The sequence below is a fragment of the Prunus mume genome, linkage group LG4 (genome assembly GCF_029339155.1).
Source record: "Prunus mume cultivar Tortuosa linkage group LG4, ASM2933915v1, whole genome shotgun sequence".
In the NCBI taxonomy this organism is placed as follows: Eukaryota; Viridiplantae; Streptophyta; class Magnoliopsida; order Rosales; family Rosaceae; genus Prunus; species Prunus mume.
The window spans coordinates 25712895-25732294 of NC_142701.1; the positions used below are offsets into that span (position 1 = coordinate 25712895).

The 19400-nt window shown below is 36.3% G+C and overlaps 4 protein-coding genes across 4 annotated transcripts; 3 read left to right on the top strand and 1 right to left on the bottom strand.

The window, feature by feature from the left end:
• The first annotated feature begins 695 nt into the window (after positions 1-695).
• On the top strand, positions 696-6364 carry LOC103328750 (actin-related protein 2/3 complex subunit 1B). The gene is made up of 15 exons (XM_008231165.2): positions 696-981; positions 1432-1517; positions 2090-2166; positions 2342-2436; positions 2536-2605; positions 2738-2807; positions 3341-3414; positions 3515-3557; positions 4216-4297; positions 4465-4553; positions 4669-4754; positions 4830-4893; positions 5504-5610; positions 5800-5858; positions 5963-6364. Exons 1-15 carry the CDS (start codon positions 912-914, stop codon positions 6025-6027), a joined length of 1137 nt encoding a protein of 378 aa, XP_008229387.1. The 5' UTR covers positions 696-911; the 3' UTR covers positions 6028-6364.
• A 332-nt stretch (positions 6365-6696) lies between these two features.
• LOC103328749 (Amidase family protein) lies at positions 6697-11473 on the top strand. The gene is made up of 10 exons (XM_008231164.3): positions 6697-7465; positions 7806-8117; positions 8596-8775; positions 8901-8995; positions 9215-9290; positions 9449-9526; positions 9922-10015; positions 10105-10154; positions 10760-10873; positions 11103-11473. Exons 1-10 carry the CDS (start codon positions 6902-6904, stop codon positions 11190-11192), a joined length of 1653 nt encoding a protein of 550 aa, XP_008229386.2. The 5' UTR covers positions 6697-6901; the 3' UTR covers positions 11193-11473.
• A 2518-nt stretch (positions 11474-13991) lies between these two features.
• Positions 13992-16469, top strand: LOC103328748 (transcription elongation factor B polypeptide). The gene is made up of 8 exons (XM_008231163.3): positions 13992-14130; positions 14690-14900; positions 14987-15124; positions 15306-15384; positions 15477-15542; positions 15696-15765; positions 16031-16087; positions 16177-16469. Exons 2-8 carry the CDS (start codon positions 14724-14726, stop codon positions 16280-16282), a joined length of 693 nt encoding a protein of 230 aa, XP_008229385.1. The 5' UTR covers positions 13992-14130; positions 14690-14723; the 3' UTR covers positions 16283-16469.
• A 419-nt stretch (positions 16470-16888) lies between these two features.
• LOC103328747 (vacuolar ATP synthase subunit D (VATD) / V-ATPase D subunit / vacuolar proton pump D subunit (VATPD)) lies at positions 16889-19053 on the bottom strand. Its single transcript, XM_008231162.3, has 2 exons — positions 18836-19053; positions 16889-17998 (listed from the first exon to the last, which is right to left on the bottom strand). Exon 2 carries the CDS (start codon positions 17984-17986, stop codon positions 17201-17203), a length of 786 nt encoding a protein of 261 aa, XP_008229384.1. The 5' UTR covers positions 17987-17998; positions 18836-19053; the 3' UTR covers positions 16889-17200.
• Positions 19054-19400: the final 347 nt, after the last annotated feature.

Genomic DNA, 19400 nt, shown 5'->3' on the forward strand with positions numbered 1-19400 from the left:
TTTTTGTATTGAAATTAATTAAAATATGAATAAAAAATTAAAATTAAACTCTCTCTCACCCTCTATCCCGATTTCTACTCCCCCAAATACTTTATTTATTTATTATGGTTGGATATTTTATTTTATTGTTATTTTAAAGATATAATTTTTTATTCATTTTTTTTGTTTTAATATAAAAATACTATGTTGCCCCTGCATTTAATAGAAAAAGTTAACAAATTGGGTAAATTACTCAAATTGTCCTCAAACTTATACTCGATTTACATTTTGGTCCCTCAACTAAATTATTCGTTCAAATGATTCATAAATTTTATATTATTCATTTCATTGGTCATATCGTTACATTCTGTCAATAGTTTCGTTAAATATGAGGGCAAATTGGTTATTATTTACTATAAAATTAGGTTAAATCTAACAGAAAATTAGACTGTAGGACCACTAGAGCGAATAATATAGAGTTGATGGATCATTTGAACGAATAATTTAATTGAGAGACCAAAATGTAAATAAGGTATAAGTTTGAGAACCATTTGAGTAATTTACCAAACTAACAAAATTGACTTCAGGGACTAATAAAACGATTAACCTAATAAATAAAATATATTGAACAGAAACTTTTATTTTCTTAACACGTGCCAAGCACGTGCTTGACTTCCCCCGTGCCAATACCAACAGAACAGAGTGAGAAAGAAGACACATAAAGCATTGGATCTGATTTCAAGCTTCAGATCTCTCTACCCATACCAGCTCACATAATCACATTCTCTTCCCTTTTAAACTCTGTGTCCGTATAATTCCAATTCCAAGTCTTCAACGAATTAATTGGAACAGAGAAGAAGCAGTTCAATTTTCAGCTGTAGATTTGGAGAAAAGCTTCGATTTTTCTCTGCCGCTGAGATAAAAACGAAGAAATGGCGGCGGTCGAAGTTCACAAGTTCGCTCAGTGCATCACTTGTCATGCTTGGAGCCGTGATCGCTCCAGTAATGCTCTTATCCTTTTTACTTCTTCTGTTTGGTCGCTGAGAATATATGGGATAACCAATAGGACAACAAACACCAAATTTTTTGTTTATTTACGGTGATATCTTTTAGTTCTTTTATGTGTCTTTGTTTGGAAAAATTGGAAAGCTCATAGGTTGGAGCCAACATATTTGTTGAATTAATATGAAGAATCTGGGTTGAATATTTTGATTCCATTTTTATCTGCACTTTCTTGGAAACCAAACAGGGGGTTTGGGGTTAATTATTGTGCTGTTAAGCTTCTATGTTTCTGCTTATGCTATATATTTTGCTTGTTGTTGAAAAATGTGAAGTAAAAAAAGACTCTGGTAATCAACTTGAAAAAATAGAGAATTTTGATCTCGGTTCAGACAATGTGTAGGTATTTTGTATTTGCAATGCTGTAATTTGATCATTCCTATTTTCTGGTAGTGCTGGCATTTTGTCCGAACAACAATGAAGTTCACATCTATGCTCTGTTGCAAGGCAAGTGGGAGAAGCTACATGTTCTTCAGAAGGTACTTGATTCAAACTCATTTAATTGTATTATAATATTTCACTGCACCATGAAATGAATACGAGGAAAGAGAATTATTTTATTAAAGTAAAATTTGCAACTTTTGGGGCGCTGAGTTTTCTAAGTTTTACTCAAGACAATTAGAAAGTAATTCAAGTAGTAACAGAAATAAAGGTAAAAAGCATTAAGAAAATTACTTAGATATATCAAGCTGTTTGACAAACCTCCCTATAATGTGATAATTGTTAATTGATATAAATTTGATGGCTTCTTGGAAGGTCCTGGTGTCCAATTTGTGTGAAGTATTGTGTTTGAGAGATTTGTATTTATGGTGATTAGTTATCATTTGTGTTTGCTGCTTCATTGTCTTCGTTTTGTTTCCTTGTTATCTCTAGCCATCAGGCAAAAAGAAAAAAACCTTAATGTTAGAATTTTAGACAGGCATTAAGTATATATTTTATTATTGGTTATTCACATCTGATCATTGTACTTTTTCTAAGAAAATTTGGCCTTAGCTTTTTGACAAAGAGAATGCGAATATAGTAAGCATTATTTTATTCTATCCTTTCGCAGCATGACCAAATTGTATCTGGGATAGACTGGAGTGCAAGGTCGAACAAAATAGTTACTGCATCTCATGATCGGAATTCGTGAGTACCTTGTGGTTTGAGATAGTCTTATTTTTTTGGTAATTTATTTAATCAAATAAGTTTAACTTGAGTTTTGGTCTCTCTCTCTCTCCCTCTCTCTCACTCTCTCACTCACTCTGTCTTTCTTACACTTTTTGCTGCATTAATTCTTTTCCGAACTCCCAATTCTGGCTAGCTATGTCTGGAATCTTGAAGGATCAGAGTGGGTACCAACCCTTGTTATCCTTCGGCTAAATCGTGCTGCACTCTGTGTTCGGTGGAGTCCAAGAGGTACTGAATCTTTTTTTCTTTTTTTCGGAATGTAAATACAGAAGATCCATCAGTGTTAAAATGTCATGCAACTCTAATGTGTATGCCTTTATGTTCCAGAAAACAAATTTGCTGTTGGAAGTGGGGCAAAAACTGTTTGTATATGCTACTACGAGCAAGAGAACAACTGGTAATTAACATGATACGCGCAGTTTAACTTTTTGTGCTCAGCTAAATCCGTTTGATACATTTACAGATTAGAATTACCTTCTATTTTCAATGCTTTTTTGCTGGTTAATATTTGCATTGTACCCATTTCCAGGTGGGTCAGTAAACTTATCAGAAAAAGACATGACTCTTCTGTGACAAGTGTTGCTTGGCATCCAAATAATGTGCGTATTTTCCCAGTTCACAATTTGTATGTGTTTCCTGTACGTTCAAAGCAGTTGCATGCATGCATATCATCTAGTTAGGTTTGACTCTGTCCATCCTCTTTTGCAAAGCTCCATGGTAGTTATTGTTTTCATACATACTGGGACCCGGTGCATGTGGGTTTGCGGAATCTGTGTGCACGAGGGCTTGGCCCTCCTCTACCCAAAGGTGATGAGGGTTTTATAATTGCCAATACGTTATGTTTAGGATGTTAATCCTTTATTTAATCTTGGATATTTTCTGAAGTTGAATCTTGTGTCCTAAGCTAAGGTGTCAGGCTTGCAATACATAACTGTCATATTTGATGTATTAGACATGATTAGTATAGTTAGTCAATGATCTTTTACATTTTCCCTTTCCAGAAGTTATCTTTACCTTGATACCTGGCTTTTGCTGAACTATTGGGACAATTTCATGTTCAATTGTTAGTTTGGTCGCTAAGTAATTAAACCTTTAGCGTGTTTAAGTATTCATATATGCTCATTTTTTACAGATTCTTCTTGCAACTGCATCTACAGATGGAAAGTGCCGAATATTTTCCACCTTTATTAAGGTCGTTGACGCAAAGTATGTTACATGTAGTTGTAGAGCTGTCATTCTTTGGATTTAGTCTAGTTCTTATTTTAGTTGTGTATATTATAATTATAATTGCTCATGCATTACTCAGGGAATCAAGAACAGGCCCATCTGCAGATTCAAAATTTGGAGAGGTGCAAAAAATTTCCCTTGTCCAAACACAGCTTTTTCTAATGCATCAATTTATATATTTGACGTATAGAATAGATAACAAACAGTCTCTTACCAGTTAATAATTGCTGCTTAGTTTAATTACGCATTTAATCATATAGAGTTGTTAGTACTAGTTACCTGTATCACAATGTAATGTTGTAAATCCAATATTAAAACCTAGCCACTGATTTATGAAATACTCATAAGTAAATATGTTTTCTTAGCTTACCTTTAATCTAATTTCCCATTATGAGCATTGTCACAATGTTCTAAAAGTTATGGAATATGTTAAACTCTAGCTCGTTGTTTCTACAAAAGAAGAATAAACAATGTAGCTCATTGTTAATTTGATAGGTATTGAATCAGTGCAAGAAAGTTAAATAATAATTGAGTATGTGCTAATTCTAAATTCTAAACAGTAAGTTTCAAGACTCCAACCTGCTTGGTTTTCTAAAATTAAAGCAAAATTAGATTTTCAAAATTTAGCATCATTTGTCTTAAAGCCCATAATTGGTGACCCTGGTTTGGAGACATTGCTTAGTGGTATCATATTGTTTTCTAGCCACCCCCATTCATGCATTTTGCTTTTTGTCTTGCCCTTTTGTAGAAGCTAACCTTGTTTTCTTTCTGGTGAAACAGCAAATTCTTCAACTTGATCTCTCCTTTACTTGGTCATTTGGTGTAAGGTGGTCACCAAGTGGCAATACCTTAGCATATGTAGGTCAGACATATCTCCTTTCTGCATGTTCTTTACAAAGATAAAAAGCTTTTGGCATAGTGTATGTTGATAGCTTGGTAGGCAGTGTTTCAAATTGTCAAGTTAGCAGCTGGTTTGGGTATTATCATTCATTTCCCACTAATTGGTTTCTGGGTTGTGGCATTATGCAGGCCATAATTCTATGATTTACTTTGTTGATGATGTGGGACCTTCTCCTTTGGCTCAAAATGTTGCATTCCGTGATTTGCCTCTCCGTGATGTGGGTCAGCATCAACTCATGTTAACTTTTTGAGAGTCTAAATATCTACTCCACATGTAATGAACTAACTTATTTCTATTTGGGTATCGTCAATCCATGTGTGGCACTTTTTCAGGTCTTATTTCTTTCTGAAAGATTAGTTATAGGTGTGGGATTTGATTGCAACCCAATGGTTTTCGTGGCAGATGAAAGAGGAATATGGTAAATGCCTTTTCGTGATGGCTTTGTTTTTTGGAGGAGAATAGCAAAATAATAGCTTTGTTCTTTTCTCTGTAGGAGTTTTATCAAATTTCTGGGGGAAAGAAAGACAACATCTTCAGGTCCAAAATATGGTTCACAGGTAAATACCTGGTTGTTTATATGTTGAGAGAGAGAGAGAGGTTGTTTGGGGGTGGGTATAAAAATTACATGGTTTTCACATTCCTCTATCGTAGTGCATTAAATGTGTGCCTATTGTAAATAAATATAATCAACTTGCCAGGGGCTGTTATACTGTGGTTGTAAACATGTTGAATAGGGTGGAAATCGGTCTTGAAGGAGAAGAAAAACAGCAAAGAATGTTAAAAGATGCTATTATTCTGAGTTTTAAAATGTGAAATTGCTTGAATGTTTTGTAAAGGCCCTGCTGATAATTCTGACCATAACTCAGCTGCATATGCAGTGGGACAACAGTTTCGACTGTTAGTTCTCATCTACACCACAATTTTATTGTTGGCCTAGTGAGTTTGTCTTCATTATTTAGTAAAGCCTGTGTGCGGTATGTTGGAGATAGTGAACTAAGCAAGCAGTCTTAATCTCTGAGAGCATAACAGGAATTTAGTGAACATTTCGAGTTCATTGTTAGTGTAAACTGGATTTGCGGTTTTTCCCTGCTATGTTGTGGAGCAAAAATCACTCATCACATTATGCTATCCCTTTTCCTATTTCTCAACTGGATTTTTCCCTTACAGTTTTCTGAAGCATTTGGAAAGCTATATGGCCAACCAAAACAGGGATTCAACAATGATACAAATGAGCATTCAAGATCACGAGGAGGGGTCCATGAGAACTGCATCAAGTACTTCACTTTTCCTTCTCATTAGATATTCTCTGTGTAGTAGCCCCAGTTCCATTTCAAACATTACATCTCCACCCTAGTTGTCAGGTGGGAGGTCTGACTGATGAATTGGGTGGATGACTCTGGATTAAGGGCTACCTTTATATGTTTTATATATTTTTACATAACAATCCTCCCTGGTAACTGTAGTTGTATCGTGCCGCTTGGAGATCCAGGGAGTTCTAAAGTGAAGCGCTTCAGCACATCGGGTTAGCAAGTCAATGTTAAATTTAGTTTTCAATTGCTTATCGTAGAATTCTTTCCTGTTTCCACTGAATCTACTTTGGTTAGCTCTAACACCTTGACATTGCAGGATTGGATGGAAAAATTGTTGTCTGGGATATGGGGAACCAAGAAGATTTAGCGGAGTACTTGTAAACCTTCATCAATCACCATAAACATAAAGAATATCTGTGTAATATAGGTGGACGCTGGGAATGTTCTTTGTATATTTCACGTGACTGAGCAATTGGCAATATTTCTATAGAAGCCTAGAAGAAAATAAACTGCCAAATCGTGGTGATTTTAGTTTTGTATACCTCGTGTATCACTACATGTAATGTATTTGCCCTCTGCCATTTCCTCGTGTGCTCACTCTTAAGAGAGGAAAATTTATCCCATTTGACGTGATCAAGAAAAACAAAAATTTGTTTTATTATTATTATTATTGAAGCTGTTGAATTACAGTACCACATAAGAAATTGAGTTTAGTGCACCACCCATAATCCTATGATTTTATCCAATCCTTTTTTCAATGGGATAGAAATTGAATTTATAATTTTTGGCAATCTAACTCGGTATATACACAAGGGCTTGTGGCTCCAGTGGTTGGGTGCATGTGAGCTTGTATCTTAACCGGTTAAAGAACAGTTATCTCTTAATTGTTGGATTAGGTTTAACTAATTTGATTTAATGGTTAATCAATTTGATCCAAGGGTAGAGATAAGGTGATATATAAGGTGATACATAAGGTTGTCACTATAGAATTCTTGCTCCTGCCAGATAGCCGTCATTTTTGTATGTGGTAAACACAGGGCCCAGAGGCCCAAACAAAACGGACTTGGAGCAACTCCTGACAGATAAAACAGTTGAGCATTGTTCAGCCACCGTTTTCAGCCAATCTTCAAAATCTTCAAAACGTCACAGTTGGAGCATTTCTCTTCCTCACATCAGTCACCATTTCCCTTGTAGCCGAGATTCACACAATTCATCTTACAAGTCCCAGTTGCAGAGAAAGCAAGTCAAATAAACTATGATATCAACACTCCAACCTCCACGCTCACTCTCCCACTTCCGCTCTAACCCCACCCTCCTCCTCCGCTACACCTCCCTTAAACCCCTCTCTTCCTTATCCTCACAGCCCGTCACCCACTCCACCATCACAGACCAATCCCAATCACCAAACCCACCATCACACTCCCAAATCCTCTCCACCCGCCACTCCCTTCTCTCCCGCCACCTCACCGCCACCCAACTAGCCGAGTCCTTTCTCACTCGCCTCCGACTCAATGAGCCCCTTCTGCGCTCCTTTCTCCACGTATCAGACTCGGTCCTGGCCCAAGCCCGTGAGCTTGACGAGAAGATTCAGAGGAATGAGGACTTGGGTCCCTTGGCTGGGGTACTTGTTGCCATCAAGGACAATATCTGTACGGCTGAAATGCCCTCCACGGCTGGGTCTCGTGTTCTGGAAGGCTATACGCCGCCGTATGATGCTACTGCCGTCAGGAAGATTAAGGAGCTAGGTGGGATTGTGGTGGGTAAGACCAATTTGGATGAGTTTGGCATGGGCAGCACCACTGAAGCCTCTGCCTATCAGGTTTTTCTCTTCTGGGTTTCCTTTCTTTTCTCTATATAATTTGTGTGTTCTGTGAAATTTTCATTTTTGTTATTCATCTTGGAAGAAATGCTTTAACAGATTAGAACTTTATATTACAACTTCATGGAAATGAAAGTTTAGTTGAATAAAGAAGTTAATTTTAGTCTTTTATGGAACTTTTAGAATGTGAGTTACCCCTTTTATTGTGGGTAGTAAAGCAGGTTGGTTGTTAGTATTAGTAAAAGTCCAATAGAGTGGGGTTTTGGAAGTTCGTTTCTTTATGTTTCCCACTGGTAACTGGGGTTGGTTTACTCAGGTGGTGCATCTGTTCATTCATTAGGTGACTGCAAACCCATGGGACATTTCTCGGGTGCCCGGAGGGTCATCGGGAGGCTCGGCTGCAGCTGTGTCTGCCAGGCAGTGTATGGTGTCACTGGGAAGTGATACTGGTGGAAGTGTGAGGCAGCCAGCATCGTTTTGTGGTGTTGTTGGGTTGAAGCCCACGTATGGGCGTGTCTCAAGATTTGGACTTATGGCATATGCATCATCGCTTGATGTCATTGGCTGCTTTGGTACGTCTGTTGCTGATGCTGGGATTCTTCTGCATGCAATTTCCGGCCATGATAGACTTGATGCCACCAGTAGCAAGCGTGTAAGTAAATTTTGTGTCTGATATTTTTTGTATTGTACCCATGCATATGTTGTCAAATATTTTGCAAACTTTGATTGTCACAAATCATGATTTGATTCCATATCAACCAAGTAATTCCCCTACAAATTTCATTACCACATGGAAATCCTCTGGAAAAATATATTTTGAACATTCTTGTTAGTAAAATAAATAATTTTAGCATACAGGGGGTTGAAGAAGTATCAAATTCTGTGTCATGTCCATCTCTGAAACCTCTAATGAGGGCTCTAACTGTACTTTGGTCACTATCTTTTGAAGATTCACCATGCGTAATTTTAGCAGGATAAGCCAACTTATCTTGTCATTATGCATCCTGAATTTGAGCTCTGAAATGTTTATTCAACAAAAAAATTTGGTCTTTGTACTTTGAATATATTGACTAAAGACTAATATCAGGAATTGGTTGGTTGATGTAAATGCATTTGAATTTCTCTTTCAGGAGGTTCCCGACTTTTCAGCTCAGTTTGTTTCCATGAATTTGCTAGAATCTAAACCTCTAAAAGGATTGAGGATTGGTCTGATCCGTGAAACTCTTGATGATGGTGTTGATACTGGAGTAACTTCGGCAGTCCGTACTGCTGCTTTGCACCTTGAAGAATTAGGATGCTGCGTAACAGAGGTCTACCTTCTTCTTTTTTGTTTTTTTGTTTTTGGAACTGCTCAACTTCTCTGTTTCTTCCTCAAAATGTCATTTGTACCCCTTCTTGTGTCTTGGTTTAATATACTTGAAACATTAAATTGCAGGTCTCATTACCATCTTTCTCACTTGGGTTGCCAGCCTATTACATTCTTGCTTCGTCCGAGTCATCTTCGAACTTATCACGTTATGATGGTGTCAGGTAATTCTTCTAATATATTAATTTTCATCTCTGCAAGGTTTTCATTTGTGTATTTTAATGGGAGAAGAGAGAGTAAGTAAGTAGATGCTTGTTTAGATTTCCACTGTGACTGGAAGAAAAAGAGAAGTTGTTAAACTTATTCTTAAAATCTCTCTCTGCATGGTATATTAGAATAATAAGTATGCTCATAGTCGTTATTATTATTTAATCAATATCCAGGTATGGAAACCAAGTTGCTGCTGATGAGCTGAACTCACAATACATGGATTCCCGAGCCAAGGGTTTTGGTTCTGAGGTACACTATGTATAGGTGGCTAGTTAACACTGTTTTTCTGTACATCCTGTTGGGTTTGAAGTTTCTATTGATCAAAATATTGTTGCAGTGCTCTTTGCCTAGTTTTTACTTGGTTTCTTTTTGAAAGCAGACTTATACCCATTTTTGTTTTTTTGCAGGTCAAAAGGAGAATTCTAACAGGAACATATGCCCTTTCAGCTGGTTATTATGATGCATATTATAAGCGCGCCCAGCAGGTACCATGGCGTTCATGCTTAAAATTTTCATTTAAAAAATACATTGTTGTGTTAAATTTAATAATGGATTTTTGGTGGGAGGAGTTAATCCCATGAGTGTTTGCATTCTGACATTAAAATATTGAAGAAACCAAAACCCTTGACATTCATAAAAGCTAAAAAGACCTCACGAGAAATCATTTATCTGAGGTTTCACCTAACAACAATCTTGTATTCTCAATCCTCATGAATGGTTTTTTAGGGTAGTTTATCAGTGCTGCAGTAGTTTATGTAATTTATATTTGCATACCATGCAACCTCTCTGTAGAATCTCATGCTTGGTTATGTTCTCAGCTTCTTACTCCTACGGATTTATGGTGTTCAAGGAGGAATTAATGATTGTTATAGTGTTTTAGGTGAGGACTGTAATTCAGAAAAGCTTCAAGACAGCACTGGATGAACATGACATCCTAATTTCACCTGCTGCTCCGTCTGCTGCTTATAAAATTGGTATGCTATTTTCCAAAATGCGTATGCTTTTCATTTTGTTTTAAATGACACGGTTTTAGTAAATCACCCATTTACTTTTATCTTTCCAGGTGAAAAGAAAAATGATCCGTTAGCAATGTATGCAGGTGACATAATGACTGTAAGCACTTTTCTGAGTACCCCAACTTCTTAAATTCTGTTTATTATATGCATGTGTTGGGTGTGTGTTTGTTTGTACTGGGACTTTTATGATAATTGAGTCACAATATTGGACATGTACACAAAAAAGCATATTCTTGCTTATCAATACTCAGCTAAACTCATGTCATCTAAGCCCCTTCTGTTTCTGAGCAATTTTTTTGTGGGCGTATTTAAGCCTCCTTTAATTCTTTTCACCAGTTTAATTACTTTTGCTGCTAGGGTCAGCAATGTCTGGCTAGTATATAATTTGTGTACATATGTATTTAATTGCAGTGAATACTCGCGTTTTTTGAATGATACACCTTCACCCAGCTCTATATATGTGATCTCAATTTTAACAGTCTTTTGTTTCCGGAATGATGCTATTGTGGTAAGAAGTTTAAAATGGTCCAAGATCTTATTTTGGGGAATCCAGCGACACACATGTTGACTCTTGTTTATGATGCTCTATGTATCATATGTGCTTGTTCTCCATTGAAACTTTTATTGCCTGTCATGTGATGTAGTTTCCACTAGTAAGATGACTAAATGACGCTGATCTGTTTCTACTTAATCTGTATGCAGGTCAATGTTAACTTGGCAGGTCTACCTGCATTGGTTTTGCCATGTGGATTTGTTGATGGGGGGCCTGCAGGCCTTCCTGTTGGTCTTCAAATGATTGGTGCAGCATTTGACGAGGTATTGCCTTGTCACCTTCTACATAGCAAAATTTTAATTTCCGTTGGGTATTAGCATTCACCCTGACCTTGTTTTTCTGGTATTTATATGGTGAACACGAGCGAAAACTTGCTACATTAACATATTAAATTAAACACTTATTGGGAAGTGACTGAATTAAATGAAAAGTACGGGATTGCAGAGTTGAGTAGCTGGTAGTTGATTTGAGATTTTTCCACTGATTTTGCAGGGCAAATTGCTCAAAGTGGCTCATATTTTTGAGCAGACACTGCAGAATTGCAGATTTGTTCCTCCATTGATAGCAGATGAGGTTGCATGATAGCTAGCGACCAGAATTGATGGTTGATGTGCTCAACTGAAAATGGCGTTTGACACATGTAATCCATTTTATAAAATTGATCAGCCTGACTTTGTAACAAGTTCAAAATTTTCCAATTTTCTCAAATTGATCAATGAACCATTGAATTAACTTTATCAATCACCAGTTATTCTGTCACAGCTTTGTGCCAAAGCCCAAACAATATTCTGTATGAGCAGGTTTCTTTATAGAGAACATCAACATCACTTGAGAATGACATCAGGCATGTTCTTTGGAAGCTACTAAATATCATCTTTTATATTGAAATGTCCCCAACTAAATTGTCCAAGTTAACCCATACTTATATTTTTGGGTTTCATTTTAATAAATTATCAAAATGTGGTGTGATTGATCTATCAATTTTTGGGGCATAAGTTTTATGCCAGGGAAATCATCACACTCGGATGGATGACTTTAAACGGTTGGTGTATTGTAAGCTCCACTCGCATCAACATCTAAAGGTCACGTGAGTGATTATCAATATTTCAACTCAAACACTCATATCATAATATATGTGAGCTACACTTGCATCAACAGTTGAAAAGTCACGTATGCGACGCTCATATTATAAACCGACTGATCCAATTCAATCCAATTCAATTTTATTAAATTTTGATAATTTGGAGGATTGGATTGGATCCCTAATTTTCAAAAGTGACATGGTTGGATCGGATGTTGGATTTGCTTGTGAGGATCCAATCAAATCAAATCCAATCCAACATAGTTAGTTTCATGCTTATTTTACTAATTAGGTAATTTTCATTAAGAAAGTTATAAACATGTAAAGTAATTTGATGGAGTAATGTTTAATATATTATAAAATCAAAATAATTTTCTCTAGCATTTCATTTATATTTGACATTTACGTCTATTAAACTGTTTGATTATATTAAACTTGACGATAATTATTTCATTATTATATCACAAGTATAATTACCACCTGTAGTGTAAGATAGTTTCTTTATGATATCACTGAATGCAGATGTCTTTATGGTATCACAGAATGCAGATGCTTCAAAGTCTAGTGTTGCTCGGGAAGCTGTACAGAATATCAGAAGAGCAAGCACAAACTATGGCTGATGAATCAGAGGTAAGGCAGGTTCTATGTGTCACAGTAGCCTACGACTTGGAGAGCATGACAATTAGCTTTTCGGTTAGGTTTTAAGGGCATGTGGGTCAATTTAAGTGAATTTTTGGCTATATTTGAATTTTTTTTTTCAAAAAACTGACATTTATGAATTTTTGGATTTAATTTATGAATTTTTGGATTTAATTTTGACTTTTTTTTTTGTTTTTGTTTTTTTTGAGATTTTCTATTTAAACCCCACACTTCTCTTAGTTCATCCCAACTTTTAATTTAAATTTTCACAATTTCTAAAAAAACCCCACTATCTTCCTAAACTACTCTTAAATACACCCCAAACTGAAAAAAAAAGAAAAAGAACTAAAATAAATTTTCTATTTAAACCCCATAATTTTCTTTGTTACTAGCAAAAAAAAAAAAAAAACAAACAAACAAATGAAACCCCAAATTAGAAATTTAATACTTTATAGAGAAAGAGAACAACTTTACCTCTCTCCAAGAACTGTAACTAGAATTCTAACACTTAGGTATTGTTGAGAGAGAGAGAGAGAGAGAGAGAGAGAGAGAGAGAGAGAGATAGATAGAGAGAGTTTGTAAACAAGAAGTTGGAAGAAGGTTTCTAAAACTTAATATGAAGAGTAGTATAGATGGGAGCGGATCCGTTGTCCCTAAACCCCTCATGTCCCTTCTTTAAATGTTTGACAAGTGTCCTATCACTTAACCCTAATATAACAGTGTTAACTTAATAAAATAAAAAACTAAAAATTGAAAAACAAAATAACAATAAATCATAGCAGCCAATGTTACCAAATGCCTCCGCCCAGCAAACACCAACAGTCCACTCCAACCTCTTTTTTAACCTTGGGAGCCTCACGAGCAAAGATAACCGGCATTTTGGGATATGAGGTTAAAGCTCGTCATCAATCAGCATTAAGAACTCCAACCTGGCAGCCACCCACTCCAACCTCTGTTTATGTATCTGTCTCTTTCTCTCCATCCCTCCCTCCCTCCTCTATATATCGTTCTTTTCTCTGCCAATCTTTATTTTTTGTTTCAATTTGATTTTTGGGTTTGGTTTTGTTATTTTTGCATGTGTTTACAATGAAAGGGACTGCTCACATGTGTATGATTTCGGGAAAGGGTGGTTGATTTTTATTGGTAGCAGAGCTTTAACCCACTACTAGATCGTGAACCTAGGGCGGCTTATGTTGGGTGGCTGGTCTAAGGTAGGGTAAGAAAGGGAGGTTGCCGCCAGTGGGATGGGGTGATTGGGGTGGTTGACTGTTGGTGTTTGCTGGGCGGAGGGACTTGGTAACAGTGGTTGTTATGATTTATTGATATTTTGTTTTTCTAGATATACTAGGGTTATTAAGTTGGATGACCTTTTTGTCTTTTTACACAATAATAAAACTTACGAACAATGATTTAAGTATTATGAAAGTGCGGGATTTAAATAGAAATTTTTTTTTTTAAAATTTTATAAAAACACTGAAATAACATGAAAGTTATTAATTATACGGTGCGGTAAAAGATGACTGGCTGTAAAGTGGTGAAGGTAGTTCGGGTTAGTTAAGACATAAAGATCCGTCACCTCCCGCCATGCGCCAGCAAAATTTGGCACGCGCCGCGCACGTTAGCTGAAGCCCAAAAAGAAAAGAAACCCGACCTCACCTTCCATATAAACACAAGCCTGGTGCATGTTAGCACAAATTCAGAGAAAAAACAATAAAAAAAAAAATGTTTTTATTCAATTAAATTTTAACCAATAATTTGCCTCCGGCGAACGATCTCCCTCCTCTCGTCTCCGATCACTCTGTAAGTCTCTCCAGACCCTTAATTCAAATTTATTTATCGATTTTGCTTTTTTCTTCATATTTTTTTGGGTGCACGAGATTCAACTTCTATGTACTTAAAAAAAAAAATTGTGATTGGATATGTATGGATTGATTACGGATTTGCGTTGATGAATTCGAGTTTTGTGGGTTGTAAATTTTTTTAAAAAGATTTGTAGCGAAAGTTTGACCTTTTACTGTTTTTGTAGTTTTTTATTTTTATTTTTGTGATTGATTGTTGATAAAACTGAGGGATTTATGGGTTCAGGTCAATCCGTCAAATAATTGTTCAAAGTTGTTTGAGTTAAACGCTTACTATCTGGGATGATGATAAAGTCCTAAGCTTTTGTTTAATGGGTCTCAATTCAACTAAATTTCCAAGATTTTGAGCAACACTGTTTCCTGACAATTAAATGGCGCCTAGTTCTTTGTCCAATTCAGTTTAGTTGAGCTGGGTTTGTTCATATGCAGAATGCTAACTACTTCAAATAAGTAATGTAAGTACGTAAAATTGATTTTGTTGTATAATGTATTGGCCTTAGGGAGACATACCTGGAGAAAAAGTGACCAGGTAGCATGGATGAGGAATTTACAAGTGTGGAACCTCCATCTTTGGTTGATCTGTGCATTAATACGGCAATAGATAATATAAGGCACCTTGGAGATGTTGGTGAAACAGAACTTTATTTTCTTGAGAGAATTCTACCACATTGTACTGTCGATCAGTTGAGGCATGTAGAGAAGAGTACAAAAGTAGGTTGTTCCACATTGTTTTTATATAAATGTTTTTGATATGCTTCAGCAGAAGTTCTGAGATGTTTATTAATTAATTCTTGTAGGGTAGAGATTTGAGTCCAATAACTGATAATTTGTGGAGGAAATTATATCAAAAGGAGTTTGGTATTGAGAGGACTAATCTGGTGATTGAGAGGATGAAAAAGAAGAAAGTTTCATTCAGATGGAACCAATTGTATGAGGTGAGTTCCCTCATTCTGTCCAACCAAATTTGTTTTCATTTAGCTTCAGTAGTCGAATCCCATTATTTTAATGTGTAGCTTAGTTTTGGTTACTGGATTTAGCATTTCTAGATCTGCTTTATATTTCTGACTTATAAGAAGAAAACAGGATAAGAATTTCATTGTGGGTGATTACTTGCAGGCCAAATTGAGGGAAGTGGATGAGGCTGAAAATAAAGTAGCTGACCGCTTGAAGAGTCTATATCAAAAGGAAGATGCTCGTAAGTTTACCTCACCACATCCTAGCAAACCGAACAACAGTATACTAATTTCTACATGATTAACTTACTTACCAATCATTCAAATTTTACAGGAAAACAAAGTCGGCAAGTTCGTATTTGCACAAAGGTTCCGCCATCATCGAATAAAAGAAGCTTTGGTAAGTATTTCTGTTCTCTTATAGTTGGATCTCTTGTGATGTGTCATTTTATTTGAGTTCATCCACATCAGTCCCTTCAAAGACTAATACATCGTCAAATAGGGTGCAGAATAAATGTGTTTTCATGGTTGTTTTTCTGATAATTCTTTGTAGGCAATGGGGGCTACAATGTTACCGCAAAGAGCAGCTTGATGAAGAAATCAAAAATAGATTTTCTTAAAAGGTAATGTTGTATCTTAAAATGATGCATGATATGTGCCATGCCCCTTAGGCTTGTTAGCTGATATTATTCCCTCAAGATGCAATTTATTTTATTGTTACAGTTTTTGTATATCATATTCAGTGAATCATCAAATTGTTCTGATAATTATCTTGAAGCCTTATGTTCAAAGATTTTGGGTCCATCAGTGATTCTTCTCAAGATTACCCTTCTTGAGCGATAGACTTTCAAGATATTGACTTTGTTCTCCTCTTTTTCTTACGAGCAGTCATGAAGTGAGAAATCTTGCAGCTATGAAGAAAAATTCGCTCCAGAAGAGTTACAGGTAAAATTCGTGGATGTATATTCCCGTACTTACAAAGCTACATATAGACTCACTTCCAGTCCTCATTATATCTACCTTACGTTATACAGTGCCCCTCCTGTGAAGCGGCCAGGTGAGTTTTCCGGGAAAGATTCGGCTTCAAGTTCTAAACAACCCAAGCCGATAGAGAGGAATTTAAAACGCTATCCTTTCTGAACATTTTCATCAGTGAAGACAAGGGTGTCAGATGGATTGCTCAGTTGAGCTCTGCAACTCATACCCTATTGAAGCATGGCTCCATTTGTAAACAATCTTGGTGGCTTCAATCTTGTTAGCCTCAACATGATTTCAGCTGTCCTCATTTTCAATCATATCAATCAATAAAAATCGTTTTTGTTCTTCATTTCTTTTTCTTTTTCTTTTGATCATCTTGCTTTTGTAACAATCAAATTATAATCTCTTATTGTTACAGATGTGAAATATTAAGAGATTATAATTTGATTGTTATATCTTAATTAGGGTGCGGTTGGTTGATGGGACAAAACGTTCATTATAGCTAGTTAAAAAATTTAGCGTATTTTCCTGCGATTTTGTACCAGACTTTTTTGTTTATCAAATTATTATCAGCTCAAAGGCCACCTGCTGGAATTTTAGAGGGGATGAACAGTAATGTTCGTAACGGAACTTCAAAAAAACTAACAGAAAGGGTAACGTGAGACGGTTTTTTAAACGTTGGGGGGTACTTTGAGCTATTTACAAATACATGTGGTAATCTGAGATAAGTTGGAAAGCACAGGGAGCATGTACATAATTAAGCCAAAATTAAATGAATCTGAAGCCACTCTTGCCGTAGTATTATGAGAGATAAGAATAATGGTGCAGCGATCAAATAACCATACTGTAGTAATTACAATAAACCAAAGACCTTCCTGTCGACAAATATTCGAAAACCTTGAACTGATGTAAGTCTTGTTACAAATAATTCACAGTAAATAGAAACATACATGAAGGGGATGAAGCTTTTATTCCGAACATAAGACCGTCGAGCTAAATAATAATAGGATTCCTCTGCAGAACAAGAAGCACAACCAGCACCGCACATCCTAAGAACAAACATATAAACTAGCCTCCCAATCAGAAAATGATATCATCATCCTTTTCCATACCCGCTGACAACATGTTCTGAGCTGAATTTAAGGAAACGCCCTTCTTCAAAGATAACTTTTCTGCAACCTGATCATCGGCAAATTGCTTGGCTGATGCCATCTGTCTTTCAATCTCCCTCTTCTTATAACCCTGTATCTTCTTTAACCTGAAAAAATCCTCCCTTTCCAGTTCATCCAACTCCCCCTTGATATAACTTATTGTATTCTCCAACCTAGGCTTCACAACATTCTCTAGAGCATTGACACGACGATTTGTGGTCTTGATTGCTTCATCAAGGGTTAGAAATGATGTTTGAAGTGAAGCAAGCTCCACAAGAACCTCAATTGCTTTCACATAGGCAGCACGACAGAGTTGGACCTGTTGTCCACCTCTGGCCAATCCAGTGAGATCATTCTTGGTCTCACCTTCAGTAAAATATTCGAACTTTGGGAGCTTTACACCAGCAACGTTCTCTTGCTTTGATCGAACTTTAATAGAGGCATTTTGGACATTCTCAAGAACAATGTGCTTGATGTTCTCACCAGCTACATATTTGGCTTCAGTAAGGGCAAAGGATGAGTTTTTCATAACATCTCCCATGGATTCTTTGGTTGAGACAATATTTTTAAGAATCTGACGAAACTGCACAGTTAAAGCATCGCTCTTCTTCTTGAGCAGAGCATGACCTCTTGTCGCACCCACAAGGCGAGCTTTCATAACTCCAAGCATTGTCACTGTAGGAACTACAGTCAAGCGCTGGCTTTGGCCGGACATGTTTTCAAAGATCTAAACCATAATGGATATACATAATCAGGGATCAAGAAAATTCCAGATGGCAGTTAATACACAAAGGATGCATCAATCCAACACCGCAAACTCAACACAAAAAACTCTTGAAAATCATGGAGAAAAACAAACTCAGAAAATAAAAACACAAGCATGTGTAAATTCGCAGTGATTAATGAACATGTATCGATTGCACTTTTGAGGAAATTTCCAATCTAGCCATGAATAATCACAAGTATCGGGCAAATTCAACAGAAACCAAACAGCAGATCCAGAACAATTGAGAGGGCAAAAATCCCATGATATCCGTACAAAATTACAACAAAAAGAAAATAGTTTATAGAAGACGAAATAAGGAAAAATGGGAAAAGGGACAGCGCACCTGATGAGAGCTCCTAGAGAGTCCAGAGAAATTTTATTTATTAAGGGTTTGAATTCGAGAGAGAGAGAGAGAGAGAGAGAGAGAGAGAGAGAGAGCTGGAGCATTCTATGATAAATTTTACCCTCTAAAGCTAACCTACATGATTTGATTACAAGCCCTAGACTTTAGGTGTGCCCAGATGATCAAAATTGATATCACATTCAATTCTATGATTTTGCAACACAAACCATAAATCAAATTCCAAGTCTCTGAATTGGTTTTTCACTGATTTTCCATACTAGTCTCAGCAAGCAAACAAAACAAAAGCATGAAGAAGCTCTTCACATAAAAACACTGAATTTTTGAATTCAGGAACAGAAAATCTGGATCCAAATCAGAGCAAAACAGCAAACACAAGAGAAAATGAAAGAGAAAAAGAATGAGATTGGAAGCATAAAGATCAGAGAGATTGGAACCTGGTGTGATCGCCTTCAGTTAACGATGTAAAGGTCTCGCCGGACCGGAAATTGCCGCCGGTGAGTTAGAGAGAGAGGTTAGGGGCGAGTAGTTTAAATCTAAACAAGAAGTATGATTGATGGGTTGGGTTTGGGTCTGTCTGTGTCTGCGAAACTTCGGGTGATAATGGATTTCGGATCTATCGGATTCGGGTTAATAATGGAGTCCGCTTCGAAGTTATCCGGTTTTGCCAAAGTGGTATGGTAGTTTAGTAGTGGTAGGTCTCCCGCTTTAATTAGAGATAATCTTGTAAGAGAAAATAAAATAATCACAAAAGAAGCTTTTCTAATAAAGATTTTAAATGTTTTTTTATAACTAAAATAAAGATTTTAAGTGAAGAATTAGTTAAGGATTTTTAATTTTCACGTCTATTAAATATGTTAGTGAATTTAATATGCATTGTATATGTAATTCAATAGTTGATAAAATTATATCTTAATTTTAACAATCAAGGTATTTATTGTCTGAACATTCAAGTTTTTTTAAATTATTTATACAATGATATTAGGAGAGAGAAATCACACA

Excerpts from the sequence above, each read along its gene's own strand:
- LOC103328750 (XM_008231165.2), top strand. The coding sequence starts at position 912 with ATGGCGGCGGTCGAAGTTCACAAGTTCGCTCAGTGCATCACTTGTCAT. Across the intron at positions 2,167-2,341 it reads GCATCTCATGATCGGAATTC|CTATGTCTGGAATCTTGAAG; the intron begins GTGAGTACCTTG and ends AATTCTGGCTAG. Across the intron at positions 3,415-3,514 it reads ATTAAGGTCGTTGACGCAAA|GGAATCAAGAACAGGCCCAT; the intron begins GTATGTTACATG and ends TGCATTACTCAG.
- LOC103328749 (XM_008231164.3), top strand. The coding sequence starts at position 6,902 with ATGATATCAACACTCCAACCTCCACGCTCACTCTCCCACTTCCGCTCT. Across the intron at positions 7,466-7,805 it reads CTGAAGCCTCTGCCTATCAG|GTGACTGCAAACCCATGGGA; the intron begins GTTTTTCTCTTC and ends TTCATTCATTAG. Across the intron at positions 8,776-8,900 it reads TAGGATGCTGCGTAACAGAG|GTCTCATTACCATCTTTCTC; the intron begins GTCTACCTTCTT and ends ATTAAATTGCAG.
- LOC103328748 (XM_008231163.3), top strand. The coding sequence starts at position 14,724 with ATGGATGAGGAATTTACAAGTGTGGAACCTCCATCTTTGGTTGATCTG. Across the intron at positions 15,385-15,476 it reads ATATCAAAAGGAAGATGCTC|GAAAACAAAGTCGGCAAGTT; the intron begins GTAAGTTTACCT and ends CAAATTTTACAG. Across the intron at positions 15,766-16,030 it reads AAAATAGATTTTCTTAAAAG|TCATGAAGTGAGAAATCTTG; the intron begins GTAATGTTGTAT and ends TCTTACGAGCAG.
- LOC103328747 (XM_008231162.3), bottom strand. The coding sequence starts at position 17,986 with ATGTCCGGCCAAAGCCAGCGCTTGACTGTAGTTCCTACAGTGACAATG.